At 42.9% G+C, this 22,189-nt stretch overlaps 1 protein-coding gene across 2 annotated transcripts in view; it reads left to right on the top strand.

The window, feature by feature from the left end:
* Nucleotides 1-8,422, top strand: part of eif2b3 (eukaryotic translation initiation factor 2B, subunit 3 gamma) — a 65,969-nt gene extending 57,547 nt beyond the window's left edge. For both annotated transcript variants that reach the window (XM_083783080.1, XM_083783081.1), the window contains exon 12: nucleotides 8,322-8,422. In XM_083783080.1, coding sequence (XP_083639206.1) covers nucleotides 8,322-8,380 — 59 coding nt within the window. In that variant the 3' untranslated portion in view covers nucleotides 8,381-8,422. The remainder of the gene's footprint in view (nucleotides 1-8,321) is intronic.
* Nucleotides 8,423-22,189: the final 13,767 nt, after the last annotated feature.

A 22,189-nucleotide genomic window follows, 5' to 3' on the forward strand; every position in this document is an offset into this window, starting at 1 on the left:
CCTCATACAGTAGATGGTTAGAATATGAAAGTGAGATGCAATCTGTCATCACTCTTATTTGGCTAAATTGGCTTTAAGTGTCTCTAATTTGCCTTCTTTTATTATTAAAAAACTATCTGGGTTTCTTCCATAAGCAATTTCCTGACCACAAGGAAATAGTTTATTGCTTATACAATTTAACAATAAACTTTATTGTTTATTGTGCGGGTAGCTCAGTCGGTAGAGCACTCGCCCATTGGACAAACACGGTGGTCGTAACCCGGCCAATTGACTATATTTAGAGCGGCCATTGTGCGCTCACGTCATGTTTGGGTGGCACTATTAAGTATGACTTAAGTGCAAAATGGCCGCCGTGTGAATGTGGTGAATCAATGTTAAAGGGCCACTTCACCCCTTTTGCAACCAGATCTTATTTTAATGATGTTTTGGAGACAAGAAACACTTTCCTGGGGGGTTTTATGTAATGTGGGTAATTTGTGTTTTTAGATATTTCAGTTTTTCAGTGTCCATGGACTGTCATGGACACTGGGCTCACTTCCTTCCTGGACTACAATTCCCATAATGCTTTGGTGCACTGCTCCTCCTTGTGGATAGCATAGACATTATATAAAGGCTAGATGGCTCAAGGCGGAGTCTCTGACGTAGTTCACCCGGCAGCCATCTTGCTTCGGGACTACAGTACAGTATGTTCTATGGCAGCTCAAACAAAAACAGTCATAACTCGCTCAAATCTTGACGGATTTACAAATGGGTTGGTTTATTACAAACGGTGTCAACGTGGCTATGATTCTTATATATATATATATATATATATATATATATATATATATATATGGGAGAGGGCTGTCTTACTGAGACAACATGAAGTCCAGGAAGTAAGTGAGCCCAGTGTCCATGACACCATGGAGTCTTGGACACTTTGAAATACTAAAATATAAAAAATAAAAATAAACATATTACCCACATAAAAACCCCAGGAAAGTGTTTCTTGTCTCCCAAACATCATTAAAATAAGATCTGGTTGCAAAAGGGATGAAGTGGCCCTTTAACGCAGCATGTGAGTAAGTCCTGGGAGCCAATGGTAGGTGTTGTGCTCCATCTCCCAGGGGTCTAGCTTATGGAAAAGGGATTAGTCAACCTCATTCTCACCTCACAGTACTGCCAACAATAAGCTTCCTACTTATTGTCCAAAATTACGTCGGTGTACTGAAACAATAAATAACGCAATCAAGAAAACTGTCAAATGGAACAATATGTTACCCCAAGCGTCCCTTAGTGCATTCTTTAATGTAAAAAATAAAATACGCTGGTACCGATACTGTCCCAGACCTATGATAGACCGAATTCGACCAACAATATCTGCTGACCATTACATCATGAGTCAGCAGATATTCGACCGATATATTGGACGGGCTCTAAAATATATTTGATTCCCAAATATTTATACATATCCCTGAAAACTATAAAGATTGTTTTATGTCAGTGTAGAGTGACGTTCTTCCTGCATCAGGCCAGTTATGTCATTGACACCCCATTTGCTCTTTTTTCCACATAAACTGACTGACCTCAAAACAAATACCTCAACAGTATTAAGTCACCGTACCACATCCCATCTCTCTCCTCCCCCTCATCTACTGTATTAAATGTTTACTACGTTGGGAACAAGCTGACCTCTCTGTGTTATCCATAACTCCACTTGACCTGAAATATGGAAAGTGTTTCTGTACTAAGAGGAGGCTTAACGGACCAACCCCAACAGTAATATGCACAAAAAAATCATCAGCGTTTGATTCCTCCATTTGTAACTCAAGAGAGTCTACAACATTACAAATGTAACCAAATGGACCTGTCCTGTACACAAAAGTCCTAGAGACCTCTCATTGCATGCAATCCCCCAAGAACACACAAGGCAGAGAGAGCCTCCTGTCGGCTCTGGCATAAGAGAAAGGACAAAAGCTGGAAGCCTGGATGAGCGGGTCACTGCTGACCCGCCAACTGCAGAGTTTTGTGGTTAAGGCTTGAAACACTTTAAGAAGGTCGGGGACCACCTGATGACCTCTCTTCCAGGCCAAGGCTTTATCCATTGCAGATGGATTATAATCTCATTTTTGATGTATTTACAGACAGAGTTCAACAATACCATTATTCCCTAGTGGTTAGGTCCTAACCATTAGGGAACAATCCCTAATTTACCAATTTCTGGTGCCCTAATGGCATAATAAGGGCATTGTTTTACTGCGGTTAAGTTTAGGAATTAGGTTAGGTTTAAGCATAGTTTTACTAAGGTTAAGTTTCGGAATAAGGTTAGGTTTAGGCATAGTTTAACTGAGGTTACATTTAGGAATAAAGTTTGGTTTAGACATAGTTTTACTGAGGATACGATAAGGAATAAGGTTAGGTTTAGGCATATTTTTACTGAGGTTAAGTTTAGGAATAAGGTTAGGTTTAGGCATAGTTTTACTGAGGTTACGTTTAGGAATAAGGTTAGGTTTAGGCATAGTTAGGTTTAGGAATAAGGTTAGGTTTAGGCATAGTTAGGTTTAGGAATAAGGTTTGGTTTAGGCATAGTTAGGTTTAGGAATAAGGTTTGGTTTAGGCATAGTTAGGTTTAGGAATAAGGTTTGGTTTAGGCATAGTTAGGTTTAGGAATAAGGTTAGGTTTAGGCATAGTTAGGTTTAGGAATAAGGTTTGGTTTAGGCATAGTTAGGTTTAGGAATAAGGTTTGGTTTAGGCATAGTTAGGTTTAGGAATAAGGTTTGGTTTAGGCATAGTTAGGTTTAGGAATAAGGTTTGGTTTAGGCATAGTTAGGTTTAGGAATAAGGTTTGGTTTAGGCATAGTTAGGTTTAGGAATAAGGTTTGGTTTAGGCATAGTTAGGTTTAGGAATAAGGTTTGGTTTAGGCATAGTTAGGTTTAGGAATAAGGTTTGGTTTAGGCATAGTTAGGTTTAGGAATAAGGTTTGGTTTAGGCATAGTTAGGTTTAGGAATAAGGTTTGGTTTAGGCATAGTTAGGTTTAGGAATAAGGTTAGGTTTAGGCATAGTTTTACTGAGGTTACGTTTAGGAATGCCGACCATTCCGAGGCCGCCGGATTTGACCGGAGCGAGTAGGTTTTTTTCTTGTCTTTTCTTTTTATCCCACGATTTTTGTAACCCATTTTCTTCACCCAGTGTCAATTGTCTAATGTAATCCTGGGTTCTACACTCCCTCTGCCAACCTGGGGAGAGCAACGGACTGACCTCATGCCTCCTTCAATGCATGAGGAGTCCTAGCCGCTTCTTCTCACCTGAGAGGGGGAAGTTTCCCCGGTTAGACGTAGCGCGTGGAAGGAACACGTTATAGATTACTGTATAGATTATTGCATGTTTTTTGTGAGGGTACCTACGCTAGGGTCGACCATTCTTGTATTCTGTCCTCATATTCTTGTATTCTGTCCTCGTTGTGGGGTTTTTTCTGCAGCATGTGGTCACCTTCTTGCAGTCCTTGATCTTTCCCAGCATTTTAGCTGTGTGTCGTTTGATGGGGCAGAAATGCTTTTTCCAAAGATAATTGAGCCATTTTGCATCCCCAGACAGCATATGCATACTGTACATGCAAGCACTTTCAACCACATGCATACCCACAAACCGAATGCGTGCAAACACTTTGGACCAAATACACACACACACACAAACACCTTCAACATATTTACGCACTATGGGTAACGAACGCTGGCCCGATGAGATCCCTTTAATGGACAGGATATGTTTCCCCCTGCAGGCTGCGAGTCAAACAGTGTGCTAATCTGTGTGTGTGTGTGTGTGTGTGTGTGTGTGTGTGTGTGTGTGTGTGTGTGTGTGTGTGTGTGTGTGTGTGTGTGTGTGTGTGTGTGTGTGTGTGTGTGTGTGTGTGTGTGTGTGTGTGTGTGTGTGTGTGTGTGTGTGTGTGTGTGTGTGGTTTGTGTCTGCGTGTGCCAAGCGTTTCTAGCTTACTAGGACACTTTCTTAATTCAGAACTCTGTCCGATAGAGATTTGTTCAACTTTCTTTTCTCCTTAATCCTCTTGTGTGTGTGTGTGTGTGTGTGTGCGCGCGCGCGTGCGTGTGTGCGCGCATGTTGGAGGTGGCTTGAGGCTGCTGCTGTTGAATTCCGGGTGGTCCTGTTCTGGCCCTGCTCTCTAACCTCTCCATCAAAGTGACACACACACGCACACGCACGCGCGCGCGCACACACACACACACACACACACACACACGCACAGAAAATGAGAGAGGGAGAGCTGAGCTCCCAGACCGAGCAGGCTAATTGAGTGAACAACAGGCAGCTCCAAGTGCTACCAACAGGACGACAGGGGAGATCAAGCTACCCCCCCCCCCCCCCCCCCCAAAAAAAAGAAATGTATCAAAACATTACAACATTCACTCGGAACTCTGTCTTTAAACCCCCGGGGGTGTGCGCCAAGGAGTACACCCCGTAGTAGTTTAAACCCCCGGGGGTGGGCGCCAAGGAGTACACCCCGTAGTAGTCACACACACTAAGCGAACCTCTGGCTCCACTCTGTTACTGACGTGACACCACGTTAACACTGAATTAACACTCGCTAGCACCGTTTTAACACTGACCACCCCCCCACCCCCCCTAGCCTCTCTCTCTCTCTCTCTTCCCTCCGCGCGCTCCCTCTCTCTCTGCTCCTTTGGACCTGGAGCGCCACACGGACTGAATCAAAGCGTCCAATTCATGAAAAATAAATATGTGCGAAAAAAGCAGATGACAGAAGAAAGAAAAAAAAACGTACTGTCCGCACAGCAAAGCCCTTAGTGTTAATTGAACTCAGAGGAGTGCCCAAATGGAACCACATGGACCCTTACGGGTCCATGTGGTTTCATTTGCGCACTCCTCTGACTTAAATTAACACGGAGAATTTTACTCTCGTCTACCTGTGTGTTGACATATAACTGCAGTATCATATACTATCGTGTCTGACGGGTGGAAACCTCATATGTCCACAACTGTCACTGCTCTGCTACTTCTGATGCAGTGTTAATTTTGTTGACTAAGACTAAAAGACTTAAGGTTTTTGATATTTAGTCGATTTCACTAGACTAAGACTAGACAATTTCAGAAGACTAAATAGGACTCTAAATGGTGTGTTATTCAAAAGACTACGACTAAATCTTTTCTGGACTACCTTCCTACCTACATGACTGTCTGCCTAAATATGTCCCAAACCGCCCCCTCGGGTCTTCCACTGCTGGCCTGCTCGCTGTGCCTAAAGAAATGGCAACTAAAATACACGGTGAAGCAGCTTTCTGCTTCTACGGGCCGACAGCGTGGAACAAACTCCCACTATACCTTTAAAGCACAGCTTTCTGCTTCTACGGGCCGACGGCGTGGAACAAACTCCCACTATACCTTTAAAGCACAGCTTTCTGCTTCTACGGGCTGACGGCATGGAACAAACTCACACTATACCTTTAAAGCACAGCTTTCTGCTTCTACGGGCCGACGGCGTGGAACAAACTCCCACTATACCTTTAAAGCACAGCTTTCTGCTTCTACGGGCCGACAGCGTGGAACAAACTCCCACTATACCTTTAAAGCACAGCTTTCTGCTTCTACGGGCTGACGGCATGGAACAAACTCCCACTATACCTTTAAAGCACAGCTTTCTGCTTCTACGGGCCGACAGCGTGGAACAAACTCCCACTATACCTTTAAAGCACAGCTTTCTGCTTCTACGGGCCGACGGCGTGGAACAAACTCCCACTATACCTTTAAAGCACAGCTCAAGTTCCTACTTCTACACAATTTTAGTTGATCTTTTAATTTCCTTGTTATTCATGTCCTCACTGTATTGCATTACTGCTATTATTTTAATGTTTTATGCCTTGCTTTTATTTTATTTTTTTCTCCATTGCTCTGTAAAGCACTTTGAGCTGCATTTCATCTCATGCTATACAAATAAAGTTGTATTATTATTTATTATTATTATTATTTACGTGGGCGCGGTCCCGTGAAATTGTCGTGCTCGTTTCGTGCACAAGCCCGCGACTCACCAGACCTGGATTCTGTTTAGCCTTTTTTGTTTAGGCTTGCGTTGTCGCGCTCCCCTTGAGCAGACCTGGAGCAGACCTGTCGTTGATCCAGGCGACAACGTCTGCGTTCATCACTGCCCGTTTGAAAGGACCTTAAGACTAGACTAAGACAAACCATTTCAGAAGGCTAAATTGAACTAAGACTAAATGGTAACTTATTCAAAAGACTAAGACTAAATCGAAATTTGCAGAACACTGTTTTGATGCTTTTGCGTGACACTGCAGTGTGATCAACTAGGACTTTAATTTACGAAGAAGAAAAACAAAACACTAAAAGTGAATATGGAGATAAGAGGTTTCTGCCCACGATATCATAAGTCTGTCTTTAACTCCGTCATATCGGCTGGTGTTGGGGAGTATTAACAGGCCATGCTGTCTCACTCTCCACACCAGCCCAGCAGCACACTGACCCAACACTGCTAAAGGCATTACACTCCCCCTGTACTGTTAGCAGCTACAGACCACCCTGACAGCTAACCACACACACACACACACACACACACACACACACACACACACAGTGACGTCTGTCTGTCAGGTGTTGATATTTGAAAGATACAGACTGCCCCTCTGGGTGCTTTGATAAACACACACACACACGCACTCATTCATACGTACAATGTGAATAGACTGACGTGCAAATACTTTTGTGTGTAGACACACACACACACACACACACTGTACTCTGACTGTCTGTCTCCTGGAGAAAATACCATGTGTTGCTTGTTCCATGCTCCTCTCCTCTCCTCTCCTCTCCCATGCTTCATTCCTCCGCTCTAAACAATGGAGGCCAGACCAGGCCTTCGTAGTGGATTCCTTCACACCAGAATCTGTCTGTGTGGACGCGACATTCATCAGTCCCACCACAGTTTACTTTGGATGTGCGCTAATGCTCGGTAAGGAGTAGTGGCTCCTTGTGTTGAGCAGGCTGGGGTGAACGTGAAGGCGAGAGAAAGAGGCAGATTAAGTGGGATAGGGAAGTGGCTTCTTAATTCTGGTAGCATCTTTTCCTTTTCTCATTGTCGGATTTGAATGCTGGTAATGTTGACCTTTGCTGCACAGCAAAACAGATCTGTGTTTATATTCTTAGTTACATTGCTGCTTGGGATCTAGAAAATAGTAGATCTACAAGCCATGTTAATTTTGTTGACTAAGACTAAAGTCTAAGTCGACTAAGGTTTTTGATATTTAATCGACTAAGACTAGACTAAGACTAAATAATTTCAGAAGACTAAATAGGACTAAGACTAAATGGTGTGTTATTCAAAAGACTAAGACTAAATCTAAATATTCTGAAAACATTAACACTGTCTACAAATTCACAACATGCCACATGTGTGAGCTTGTTTTGAACATTGTTGGAAAAACCTTGAAGACTCCCACATCACATTATGACATGCCCAAAGTAGAGATGTGCAGGGCAGGCTGAAAGTGGTCACTTCAAAGGCTTGGCGTGCTAAAAAAAAACCGGATGAACCATAGGAATGAACCGTCTTTGAACCACACTCACAAGTTGAACGTCTTTCTCTTGTTGTTTTTTTCTGTATTTGCTTTTTGTTTGAAAGTGGTTGAAGTTTGAAAGTGGTTGAAAGTGCTTCGTGTGTTGGAGTGTGCTTAATGTGTAAGGACACCTGTTATGGACAGTGACCGTCTACAATGTCCAGCAGTCCGAGGAAAACATTGCCTTTCAGTATAATCGATTGTTTACTTTATTTGGAAAAGGCAGAGAACAATACTTCACAGTTATAGGTGTCCCTTCGCCTTCTTGTTCAGATGCAAAACGGTGTGAGGCATTACGTTACAGGGGTATTCTCACTGATACAAATCCTTCAGAAGAAAGCGTTTGTAACATTCGTCTCTCAAAGACATGGTGATTCAAGACACACAACCGTTAATGTGCACTAGACTTTAACGGTGCCGCCAATAAGCGAATGAATTGTGTCCTCGGCTTCCAGCCGTGGTGGATTGGAACCCCTAAATGCTGTGCCGTGTGGTGGGCAGGTACTTTACCGCTGGGCCACCCGAGTGCCTCGCCCGTAACATCATGACTAAACCAATGTCTGCAGCACATGCTGTCGGGAGGAAACCTAAACTCAATTTTTGAGGTTTTTGATATTTTGGCATTGTTGTTGTTTCGAAAATATTGAACCAATAGAAAGTAGTAAAAAGTCTGTGTCTCTCTCTCTCTCTCTCTCTCTCTCTCTCTTTCTTTCTCTCTCTCTCTCTCTCTCTCTCTCTCTCTCTCAGCTGAGAGGACCAATGAAGTGATTGTTGGGACTGAGATGGAGATGGAGATCTATCACTGACCACAACGCCACTGGATGGACAGGCAGGCTGACCAATCAGGGGTTTAGCTAGGATTTCTTTTGTTTCTTCTTAAATAAAAGCTGTTGTATTTAAGTGGAATTTGTTTCAGTCGTGTTTGTCTGATAGTTTCAATAAGTTGCATACATCTGTAACTTGATATATATTTATATTTTTTCAAACCCAGGCCATAATACAAATTATTTAGCCATAAAGTGACACAATTTGTATTTGAAACGTTGATTTTTCAAGGCATCAACCTATACACGTTTCTCTGGATGAAAGCATCATGCCGCTAAATCCAAACTTCCTTGCCATGGACCCCATACCCATAGCTGGTGGTGTCCCACCTACTGCAAAATATATATATATATATATATTTTTTTTTTGTAAATTAACTCCTTACTTGCTCATAGTACAGTGTCACAAAACAAAGCAGATTCTTGATCTGCTACCTTTTGCTGTTTTTGAATGTGAATCCTGAAAAGTAACAGTTTTGGATATAACAGTTTTTATACATTAATTTATTTCTCCTCTCTTCATTCGGCCCCTCCCCAATGGCACCCCCTGGGACCCCACTTTGAAACCCACTGAGCTAAACAACCTACACGGTGGTAACAATAGATGGAATTAACCTGCACCGTTGTGAGTGGGAGATGTACACACACACACGTACAAGCGTGCGTGTGTGTACTGGGATGTATGTTTACGCACGCACGCCACGCAGCTGTGCAGACCAGAGACGATGAGAGAGGAGGAGGTGTGTGGGTGGTTGGGGTGGGGGGGGGGGGGGGGGGGACCACAATGGCGTGGGGGTTAAGTTTATTTGTACACAAAAAAAGAAAAAATGGTTTGTGTGTGTGTGTGTGTAGGCCCCGGACCACCCAGCTTGATCCTGTATCAGTTAACACCAACCACCCCACCCACACACACGCACACTCACACACCCAAGAAACAGAGAGACCTAGTCGTCTCGCACACGCCGCTTTCCTCCTTGTTTCCCCCCCTAATTCTTCCCGTTCTCTCCCTCTCCCTCTCTGTCTCTCTCTCTCTCTCTCTCTCTCTCTCTCTCTCTCTGCTGTCAGTAGATTTATTGCATTCCTTCACCAGAGCATTTCTTAAATTACAGGTTTGAAGTTCCTTAGTCACGAAGGAACAGGACGAGGACAGCATGGCTTGGGGTGGGGTAGAGGGAGGGGAGGGGTGTGTTGTGTGTGTATGTGTGCGCGCGTGTGCGCCTTTGTCATTTACTGTCCTCTGTTTCCTATTGTGTCTTGTGGTCCTTGCAGGAGTCATTTAGACTGTCTCTGGTGGCCTGATTATGATGTCGCTGTATGTATGTGTGTGTGTGTGTGTGTGTGTGTGTGTGTGTATTGCTACAGTATACTTGTGAGGACCTTGTGTCCCCCACAAGTAGAATTGGATAAATAAGACATTATGAGGAGCATTTCCTCGGGCCACACGAGAGAAAATGGTTGTGTCATGGTTAAAGAAGATTTGGGGAATTTTAGGCTTACAATTAGGAACAAGACTCAGCTGAGGGTTAGGTTTAGGATTAGGCATTTTAGAGTTTAGGTTTAGGGGTTAGGATTGGAGCAATGCTTGATTTATACTTAGTCACGTGCTGGTGTTGCACAACCGGAAAATAGCCGATCTAAAAGCTCACAACACGTCACAGCTATTTTTCAGCAATTTTCATTGCGGTCCTAAAATGTCCTCACAAGTATAGTAATACGTGTGTGTGTGTGTGAGAGCGAGTGTGAGAGCGATCACGATGCTTGCTCTGTCTTCCATCTTTCCTTTTTGATGCCTTTGTTATTCCAGCGTTCGTTCGGTGGACATGTTTTTGCCATTAGTCCTTGAACAACAATAAGAACATGGGCTCTATCGCACGTCTTGCTGTGTGGAAATACAGCCATTCCTCTTCTTTCATTAGCCCTTTCATTACCCCGTGGCGGGGAGAGGACGCTGTGTAATATCATCCACAATTATACGCCGTGAAGCTCAGAGACGTGACGTTTTCATCTGTAACATCCCTTCTTTATGGCACGAGATTATACTGTCTTGTAGTAGTTCTAACACACTATGCCAAACCCCGGAGCTTATCCTTCCTGTGCTAAACCCGAGAAATCTCGGGTTTCGTTGATTTCAGTTTAATCCAGAATTACCGATGTCAGCTTCTTTTAGCATCCCGTCACCAGGCAACGCTTACTTCCATGGTGTGACAGTAAATGCGGTGTGAGGTCTCATTTACTATGACATCAGGGATCTCCGATGTCACGAAACCTGGGCACCATATATGGGTTTTCCCATGTATGGGGAATTTGAGTGAAACACTGATGGACACAAATGTACGATTTCATAGTAAATGTGACCTGCAGTCACAAGTATCGCTAGATTAGCGCCCCGACTGTGACCTAAAAATGGCTTACAATGTCTTCTTCGTGGCCTTTTTTGTGCGTTCTGCTGACACTTGCTCCAGAGCGCTGACTCCAATGGTGGCATGGAGATTGTTAAGCCGCTTTCATTTCAAGGGCGCCCGAGCCGTAACTCTGAGAATGTGACAACATTGGAACCAAATGCACCCATCCATGTTAGCCCCCTCGAGGAACCATGATGAGGGTCCCTGGATGCCACTGATGTATTGGTCAATATCGGGGAATTTCTTTCAACTGCGGGCCTGAAATGGGTTGCAGGGACTGTTTACCGGTGGTCCCATAATATGCAGCAATGTTTTCATTAGACTGGCACCCAGAGCACAAATATGGTTCTTGAACCGAGGTCCTGAGCTGAAAAATACTCAGTGACCCGTCATTGTCCAATGAGTCCTTTTGTCTGTAGTACAGAATGCTCTGTCTCCTCCCATTTGTATCATTTAGAGAGGGACTGTGGCTTCAAATGCTCAGTGTTAATTTAACTCAGAACGTACAGAATGTTCTAGATTTTAGACATTGAATGCATCTTTTCCCTGACCAGATGCTGCATGTTTACCGGTATTTATTTAATCTGCACCATCAGTTTAAAACAAAGCATGTAATTTACAGCTTTATTTGGCATAATACAGACATGTCATGTTGCTGTTGTGTTCGAGATGATTAGCAGCACTGTTGACCTTGTCAACGGTGAATAATATGGTCTCTGTCGGGTGGAAACAAAACTGTTACATTTTTGGATTCAAATTCAAAAATCACACCCGTGTGACAACCACAATTTGCGTCCTCACTTTTCCGTCTTCTGTCCTCATTTGTGAGGGCAGCTAGCTAGAAAATGTACACGCCAATGATATCAACAGGGTTGTCAAATCTGACTGGCTCGTTTTAGAGTCACGAGAACCTGTTTAGTCGGCAGCGAGCGAGTCTCACCAGATGTTTTCTTTGCACAGCTCACTGTAGAGAGTAGAGACAGAACGCGTAAAGGTTAAGTGATATTTCAAAAATATATAAGTGTCCAGTAGCTCCATATTCTGTTATATTATCATTTGTTGCTATAGACTAGAGTTTTTTCTGACAGCGGTCTCACTGTCTCCAGCTCTTTAGTAAACGGAAAACTAATTTTCAATTTGCGACACCAAATTGACCAGAAGAGAGAACTACAGGAATGGATGAACAAGAGAAATAGGAAGTGATGACAGTCATGTCACTAAGAAATTAGAACACAGAGAATCTGGAACACTATAAATGTGAAGTTGATGAATGGGTACTCTCCAGATTGCCTGCTACTGAACAGACTAGCAATCGATTACTATCACAATATTTTGTTTTTACCAAATAATATCACTTACCCTACCTTTACAAAAATATTATTTTGTTGCCTACACCCAGCCAAGCGTACCATTTAAGTCCTATGCTTAAACCTCCACCTATAGTGACATGTCCAAAATAATAATAGGGACCTCACCTCTCCCACGTTGAGAAATGTTTACAAAATGGCCGTCGTCATTCGACGACGGGGGTGGAATCCTCGTATGTCCAAATCCTTTCAGGATTCAAATTCAAAAGTAGCAGATCTACAACAAGCTCAAAACGAGCCGGCTTCGCGCCACGCTTGTAGATCTGCATGCTCTCGTGTGACGCCGCTGTAGTATGATCAAAGTGTATGGCGTTAATTTCTGGGACAACAAACACAGTGTCGGAGCGTATAGCGCTGAGAGGTTTCTGTCTCCCACAACAACGATATGCCCATGTTCTTTGTCTTGGCTCTGTTAACCTTTTAACAGCCACACACTCTGACCTCCCCCCCAACGGTTGATGAGATCTGGCAGCAGGGTGTGTTTGGGTAAAGGTTTGTATATTTATACAAAGACCCCAGAGCCCCCTCCATGCTACGCCACCACATGGCTGGGCCCGTGCATGTCTATGGGTGTGTACTGTGTGTATGCCAGTAGATGTCTGCTTGCGTGCATGTGTGTGCGCGTGTATGTGTGTGTGTGTGTGAGCATGTGTGTGTCCTTTGTTAAACCTAGGTCCAACTAACTAATCAATGCTCAGCTTGACACCCCCCCCCGTGTGTGTGTGTGTGTGTGTGTGTGTGTGTGTGTGTGTGTGTGTGTGTGTCTTTTGGACTGCAACTTAAATTCATGAGTAGATGATCTGGCGGGAGGGAGTTTTTCTCAACTACTTGGGAATTGCAGACACATTTCCGATGTCTGGAGAAAAACAATCCCCCCCCCCCCCCCCCCCCCCCAGGTGATGCAAAGAGAGGGAAAATAAATAATAATGACCCACTGACCGAGTTAATCAATAAAGCACTTCAAAGAGAAGGACTTTAATATTGAATTCAGAGATTGTCATCAGAAGTTGAGGCGTTCCTGGCAGCTAAAACACGTTTCCTGGCAAAGCCGCGGCTCTGAAGCTGGCATGCTGGATGAATGGAGACGCACTCCCACACAGGCAGCAGGGTGGGGGGGGGGGGGGGGGGGGGTTTAACCCATTAAGACGCCTTCCAAATCACTAGTTATCAAACGTTTTCATGACATCCACTACATTATCATTATGAATAATCGGCTAATCCATAATTCAATAGACTCGTAATCGAATGCAGTTTTTGGGCACGTCATAATGAGCAAAACGTTAACTTAAGACGCATTGTGAGCTTGTAGATTGATTTTGTTGGTATATACACTAAGAAGTCTGTGAACGGAACTTATCTTTGTCTGTCGAGTGACACCTTGGCGTTGCTTGTGTGTGTGTGTGTGTGTGTGTGTGTGTGTGTGTGTGTGTGTGTGTGTGTTTCAAAGTATTTTATGGGGCCTATAGCAGAGGTTCTCAAAATTGTTCATGTCAAGGTCTCCCAAATTGACACGTATTAGCCTGCAGACCCCCATAAGAGAAGATTTCTACGACTCTAGCAGCGATTTTCAACCATTTTAATTTCAAGGACGCCCAGATTTACATGCATTAGGCCACGGACCCCCATTTAATGGCATTTCTATCTCATTGATATTGTAAAACAGAGTTAGAGACCCATGAGGGCCCATTTAGTTGAATGGGATCCCTCACGGACCCCTGGGGGTCCGTAGACCCCACTTTGAGAACCACTGGCCTATAGGGTTTGGGGACTGCCGGGAAGATTAAAAATGGCTCCTCCAAAAGGAACTCAGACAACTGCTATAGGCTTCAATATATTTCCTTTTCTTTCTTTTCTTTTTCAACCATTTGTTCTTTTATTCACATTTTCTCTCCAATCTAAGCCCCAATACACGTATACTCCCGCCGATGTCCCAACATTTGTTTGCAAAGGGAGGCGATACTCAGAACTTCTGATGGGTGGTCTCAAGTCCTTTGTCTCAGAACCCGCACCCCCCACAGACAAAGTGTTGAGCTTTCAGATCTCCTACTTTTGATGATTTTGAGTGACGATGTAGTGATGCTCAAGTGGGTCGTTAATTAACGAGAAAAAATCAAATGAAAATGGAGATTATAGTTTTCTGCCCGACAGCGACGACGTATTAGTTGTTCCCAATGTGTGTGTATAGTCCATATTACTGTCAACCCCTGCTGTTTGCTCTGGGTCGGGTGTAGACCAGTGGTCCTGCAGGGACCCTATACAGTTGAGTTGAGTTGGCTTTCCAAGGTTTTTCATGCCAAAGAAAGGACCCCAGAATATATATATATATTTAGATTATATATATTTAGATATTCATATGATATAGATATTTAGATCATATATATATATATTTGGCCGCAGATCCCCATCTGGGAATGTTTTGTGCCAGGCCGGGAACCCCCAGAAGAGAGGATTTGCGTAAAAAACATATTTTTCCAAACATTTTATTTATATATTTTTCAAAACTTTTCAAAAATAGCAGATACAAGCTCTCTGTGAGCTTGTATCTGCTGTTTTTGAATAGCCAATGTGGGGTTTAAATGATGGTGATTCTATATTATCAGGACCCTTAGAAAAGCAATGCTCTAGGGCAGTGGTTCCCACACTTTGTAATGTCAAGGACCCCCAAATGAACACTTATTTGCCCGCGGACCCCCATTTTAAAATATATAACCCCATAAGAGAAGATCTTTATGGTTCTAGCAGTGATTTTCAACCATTTTTCATTTCAAGGACTCCCCCAATTTGATATAAGTTAGGATACGGACAGACCTCAATTTAATGGGATTTCTATCTCTGGGACCCCAATTTTAATTGTAAAATCAAAGCTAATTTAACTCTGAAAGTGTACAAATGGAACCAATACATTTGTCCATTTGTACACTCTCTGAGTTTCAGACCCATAAGGGTTCCGAACTATCATTTATCTGGGGAGTCGGGACCCCCTGGAACTCCCTCCCTCAAGGACCCCTGGGGTGTTCCAAATATACAATGAGGGTGTTCCAAATGTCTGTAACAGTGACAGTGCTTGAAATTAAAATAAATGTTTAGACAACCACACGTCTCCTCCGATACATCACTCCTTCACCAGTCTCTACTTTTCACAGCGGGGAGTTTGACCGGGAGGGCGTAACACATGCAGCGGGATACATGCTGTCATAGCTCTGGTTCATAGCCCTATAGTGGTGACACAGAGAAATAAGCAGAATTAATTGGAACTGAAAATGTATTTTCTGTTTAGCTGTGAGCTCGTAGATCGGCTATTTTCAAATAGCCAATGCATATTGGTTTAATGTGTGGTGCTCATGTGGACTGGTCGGTCCTTGGGTGTCCTTGACGGTTTGAACAGACCTGGTTGCTATTATTTCTCTCGCAAAATCTGCCAACACTGGAACTCAAGCTCACAACACGTTGCAATGTAATGCATAAATTGGCTATTTTGGCTATTTTTTTGTTTTTGTGGTTAAATCTGTCTGTTTTCATAAATATTTAACCTGTTCAAAGTAATAACAAGAGCTTGTGACAAATAACTACTTTGGACCCATTTGAACTAACGTTTTTTTTCCCCACTTCCCTGTTTTGGACATACAAGATTTCCGGCGACTATATAGGCCTGTATATCTGTGGATCCTTGCAATGTGGTCTTAATACTACCCCCCAAAATCATGTAGGCAAATCTAAAGTAGCTTTTTTTTAAGTCAGGCACGTAAAAAAGAAAAAGGTTTTGTTTGAGCTGTTTCCCCCTCTGAGAAAAGCTTTGGGAATGATTATTGTATACATACGGCTCAAATTAAACAAGTCTAACTGTGACATAACAAAATGCCACGCATGACTGAAGTGCAAGAATTTTCCGCAATGTGGCCAGAGTTTTTTTTTCTTTTAATAATAATTGGGGTACATCATCCACCAATACACAATACACAATTGGCCGAATGATAACCAACTCTCCCGTGACATTGTGGTGACTATAAAAGACCGATTATTAGCTCAGAGAGTACACATAACACAGATATATATACACGGATAGAAGGCGTGCGGTGCAGAGCAGTGCAGGCTGTATGAGAGGAATGGGGGTTGGCTGTGAGGCTGGGTGGCTTCGTGGCTCCAGGGCTGATCGTGGGTGAGCGAAAAAGGAGAGAGAGAGAGAGACAGCAGGCCACCCAAGTGGCAGTCAGTCAGAAAACCTGTGTGTGTTTGCTGCTGACCCTTACACATTAGCACAACACTTCCTCAATTTGTCTTCTGTGTTCTCCGGCCACAAATGAATTTCCTCTCTCCCCCCCACCTCTTTTTTTTTTCTTCTACACACACACCACCTTTCATGATACCCCACCACACACACACACAACCCCCCCTCCTCATCTGCTGTTCAAACTTTTGAACACACACATTCACAACCTCTTTTTGCGAGCTCGACAGATCGAACACTCGCTTATGCTACTTAGCTCACAAAGAGTTTGTGTAGAGACAGAGATCTCATGTATAGTTTAACAACCTCTGTGACATGTCTCTCGCTCTCTCTCTCACACACACACACACACACACACACGCACACACGCGCACACACACAAACGTCAGACATCCTTCGCTATCACTTGCAGAGGCCCTGGTCTGATCTAGACCGACAAACCTTGGCTGTACACGGTCGGCACCCAGATCACAGTCCTGCGTTTTCCATTTAAACCCAGGAAGAACATGCCGCTTCCAAAAATGTTTCCAAAATCTACACACTGTGTGTGATTTTAAGTGGCGTTGTACAAAAGGCTTCTTGTTAAAACTATCTGGATTAACTGTACAAAGGCAGATTGGTTAAATGTTCCTTCCAAGGGATTTAAAAGACAAACTTCTGTGGTTATTTTCTTTCACAGTTGCTTTATGGTGCTGTAATCTGATTGCTGTGTTAAAGTTTTTATTCGCCCTTAAGACCGTTCCATTCTATTCCATCCTGTTCTGCATTCTATTCAGTGTGTAGAGACGACACACATACAAGACCTGTTAATGACTCTTTAGTCGTTCCCCTTTAGACACTGGAAAACAGATTAGCCAGATTCTTTTCAGGCAACTTTTGCATCGTTTGTTACTTTGTTAGACCGGGTTGAAAAATGGCCCTTTATTTAGCATTTTAATTTAATAGATTTTAATTTATGTCTAAAAGGGTAAGGAAAAGGTTCACATTTCATCTACAAGCAACTGTTTGAGAATCTCCATAGACAGAATTCATGTTTAGTTTCTCGAAAGACGCATCAATTATGACCATGAAAATAGCTTTTGGGCTGGAGCTTTCATAAATGTTTATAACTCTGTACAACAAATTACAATGATGTAGAGATGTTTTTTTCTCTCTCTTTCTATTTTTAAAGCTATGCATTTAAGCCAAAAGGTATATGATGACACATTTACATTCACCCATGTGTAACTCCTGAGTGTGCACACATTTGGTTCCATTTGTACACTTCTCAGAGTTATAAAGGGAACACTGAGGATTTTACAGTGCACAGAGGGGGGAATGAGCAATGGTGTGGCCGTGGACTTTGTCTCCCAAGTTAAACTAAACTATAGGTCTGAGTTTGTATTGCCACCTGCCGGCTATACGTCTGACAATACCTCTGTTACAACCGCACAAACAAAGACTCTAAGAAAAGTGTGTTTCTTTCTTATTCTCTGTGTTTTTTGTGTGTGTTTTTCCCCCCTTAAAGGCAACCATTCATTACGATGACAAAGGAGTAAAGAAATGCATTATCATAATTAATCTTGTGTGAGACTGTGGGTGGCAGCTCAGACAGACTGACAGACATGGACACATTTTTGGCGTCTGAGAGACTTTCCTTTTGTAGATTTGTTTTGCACATTTTTAAGTCTTATTCGATATATCCGCCAAACGATATTCCGAAAATATTCTTATTTTTGACCATATTTAGCCAATTGAACCCTAGTGGGAACATTTGCCAAAAATGACAGATCTACAAGCTCACAATGTATTGCAACTTGACACATTGTGAGCTTGTATATAAGCCATTTTCGGTGAAGAGATTTTGGTGCAGAAGGGGAAAAAGAGCAGACCAAGCTAGTACAGAGGCGCTTATTACTAGTTCAATAGTACAAAGTATAACGGGTTTGACTGTATAATTACATTTATCGCTTGCTTTGTGAGATTTCAACCATGCATAACCTAATGTAGAACATTTGTGACCGAGGAAGTACGGTGGTTTTGGTTTCATTTTCAACCCATCTAAATGCTTTATTTTTGTAATTAAGCCTAATTGGTGCAGCTAATTAGGAACACATGTCAATATGTGAGATATGTTCCTGGTCATGAATAACTGTTTGTTTGGAGAGGTTATGTGTTTGTAATTTATAATTTTCTTTAACACATGGGTGTCCAGTTCTGTCCACAAATAATAGCAATCCATGCTGTGTGGCTTTCAGAAGGCTTTCATAACCACCATCATCCATCATCTCAGATTTGAAAGATCTGAAACATGTCTAAATATGAATTTATGCACACGCTACTTCTGTCACATTTCACTTCAGTCATGCTATTGTTAATAAAGCGTGTAACATTTGGTGGAAAATATTGTTGCACCAGATGTATTATTTGTTGTCTCTACTCTCTAATAAAGGACCACTTCACTCATTTTCAACCAATCAACCAATTCATTCAATGTGTCCTCACTAAGTAATGCTCATTAGAAGATCCTGATGGTAGCCTTTCTGTGTCTACTCTACCAGTGACATCATTGGCAGAGGCAGGTTTGGTCATTTCAAACAAGATTTCTAGCTTTTTCTTTAAAATAACAATGGATTCTATGTCATGCTAAACTTTTCTAGGAAAAGAAAGGCTGTTGTTTCTATTAGCTTGGAAGGAAGGAACCCCCATCGATGATGTCATTGTAAAGCAGCCCTCTGAACTGTCAGCACCAGCAGCGAGATGAGTGGGTGAGTAGACAGCAATGGTGCCATGAGCATAAGCTAAGGACCAGTTATATGAAGATTATAGGTTGAATTTAAAATGTTCAATTTCGAATGTAGCTCCAAGGTGGGGGATTCAGTGAATCAAGCCAAGACTGTTAGACGTTTTACACTCGTTAATTTATGGCCAAATCTCTGTCTGGCCATACCTTGTTCAATATGTCAGTTTTGAATGATTCCCAAAAGGTTTAGCCTGGCATATCACTGCGTAGAATCCGTAGATATTAGTCTGTAAGTGTGGAAGATTTATTTCCAAGGGGTTATATACAACCAGATTCCAACATCGCAGCAAAAAACAAGTCTCACTTTGAATTGTTGGCTCTGATTGGTCACCCACAACTCGGGTGAGCAAATTATGTTATTCAAACTGAGGAGTGCCAGACCAACCTCCCCTGTGGCAGGTTTGTCTAGTTTCCAGTCTACAAAAGATTTGGTAACAATCGGACCAATGGTTTAGAAGGATATGTCAAAAGAAAACATTATCTTATACTTTAGCTAATAGCAGATCTACAAGCTCATAGTGCACCACAAGCTTGTAGATCTGCTATTTTGGGGGAAATCGTGGGAATGTGGCGCAAATCTTTGAATATATATTCTTTCAGAGCGTTTTAAAGCTTCTGGAACAACATATTTTCAGATGGGCGTGGGCGGCCAATTACATTCTTGACATGAAATAGTTTGAGAACCACTGATATAGAAACATATTTTGTTTCCCGAAAACTATCATGTTTTAGAATACATTTGTAGAATCGTCCTCAGGTCTACGTAAATGCGTAAAAACAATTATAAATGGTGAAAAATGTAGTCAGGGTGGCATTAATAGTTTTGGCATTTTGTAGAGTGAGGAGGATAAACGTCTGTAGCAAGTTTCATGTAAAAGGGCGGCAGTGGCTCAGGCGTAGAGTGCCTGGATGGTAACCGTAAGGTTGAGAGTTCGAACCCGGGCTCCCCCAGAGTTACTGTCGAAGTGTCCTAGGAAGTGCCTCATAGGCGTTATATAAATGCACCATTTACCATTTACCTTTAATTATAGGGCCATAATTATCAATTAATTATTAATTATCAGGCCGGTGGGGGTCATATTGTTGTGCCTTTCAAGTATGCACACAATCGCAAAAGTGAGACTCTCGGCCTAAGTTTTCTGAAAAACTTCAAATATTTATATAGCAGTACAACTATTTTACATTTTTGAATACTGTACATACTGTACAGAACCCCAAGAGGGTTTACTTCCAATCCAGAATGGTTAGAACACCAAACGGGGGTTCCTGCCCAGAATGGGTTAATGCCCGTTAGCATTGAAAAGTAATCAACTCTTTTTACAGTCTTCCCAATATCCAAAGAAGGAAAGAAAGAATACATAGCATGACTCACCATGACACACTGCCAAGAATATCAAGTAGATTATGTATATTTGGTTTAATGACGATGTAAAAAGACATAATTCAAGAATCCACAAGTGTATATTATCATTTATTCAATATTATTCTATCAGCACTGGTGGGTTTGATGTCATAGGCTAAGATGTGAGGCTTTGTTAATGCCACAGTGCTATGGGGCTGCGGTCCGCTTTGAGCACAAAGAGTTAAAAGATAATGACAGGTTTGCTTGAAAGAGGTGTTTTTTTTTTAAAGCAACCACTCGTATTCCAGACATACTCTGGTGTGTATGAGCCTCACTTTAATTCATTTTTTAATTCAACCCATTAATTTGTCTATTATATGGGCTCCAAGTGTGGTTATAATTACCCCGGCGTGATCAAACAATATTTTTGAAGTATAATTTTAACCCCCGAGAGTCTGAGTTTCGCCACACTTCTATATGTCCCAATGTCACCTTGCAGATGATTTATCGCAGTAACCTTAGTGAACTCGAGCCCATTAGCACGTCTTGCCTCCCTCTTTCCTTCTTTCTCTCTCTCTCTCTCTCTCTCTCTCTCTCTCTCTCTCTCTCTCTCTCTCTCTCTCTGACCCCCCAAAACCCCCTCGCCCGCCCTTCACTTTATCCCATATGAGAAAAGAGAAGAAATGCAGCCGTGGCTGGCCGGGTCCCACAGCCTTGCTTTACGATAAATAAACACAGGCTGGGCTTGAACCCTGGGTGGCTGGGCCTTGGTGTGACGGCTGAGTGCCAGAGCGGTTCCGTAGCTCTGCCTATAGCACATACAGAACCCTGGACAGCCAGCCAGGCATGCATGCATGGACGGATGGATGGATGGAACCACTGGGGAGAACTGGAATGGAGGGGGGGTGCTGGGGGAGGGGGTATCGAGAGAGTGAGAAAGAACGACCAATGGAGTGAATAGGGGAGAGAGAGAGAGAGAGAGAGGGCGCAGAAAAAGCAGATTTGAAGGTAAGAGTGGAAAACAAATAGAGGTGTGATGGGGGGCTGGAGAAAAGAAGGATACATGTGGCTGTAGATATAAAAGATTGAAGGAGAGAATGGGGTGTAAGAAGAAGGCTATGTGGATGACGGGGAGGAGAGGGAGGGGGAGTATAGCGAGGAAGAGGAGAGGGGAACGAGCGAGCGGGACGGTTTATGTTTGGAGGTCGGGGCGTACGGTTGTGATGGCAGATATCTGGACAGCGCATGGTCATCTCGCATGGTTTATTTATCCAAGGCCTCCAGACCAGGCCTCAGACCTCCCTGAGTTTGTTAGGCTTGAAGGGGGCCCCTACCACACAGCCCAATTCCTCACATTCCACATTAGCTCCCATTTCCAGCTGCCTGCTTCCCTCTACCACCCAGCCCAGACCAGCCAAGCAAGCCCGGGCAAACTATGCCCAATTCCAACAAACCAAGCCATTGGCATCCCCAGAAACAGAGCGCATATAAGCACATGCGAGCACTTCGACAGATGGTTGAGAATTCCTCTGTTTAGTAGGGATATTATTGCCCAATTTATGCTAATGCTCCATCCACCCGTATGACAGTGTCACACAGAAAATAGATGACCAACAAGCTCTCACAATGCGTACAATGAAAAAGGTCAATCAAAGAACAAGATTCCTTTACAG

The sequence above is a fragment of the Protomyctophum parallelum genome (assembly GCF_964188405.1).
Source record: "Protomyctophum parallelum genome assembly, chromosome: 14".
NCBI classification, from domain to species: Eukaryota; Metazoa; Chordata; class Actinopteri; order Myctophiformes; family Myctophidae; genus Protomyctophum; species Protomyctophum parallelum.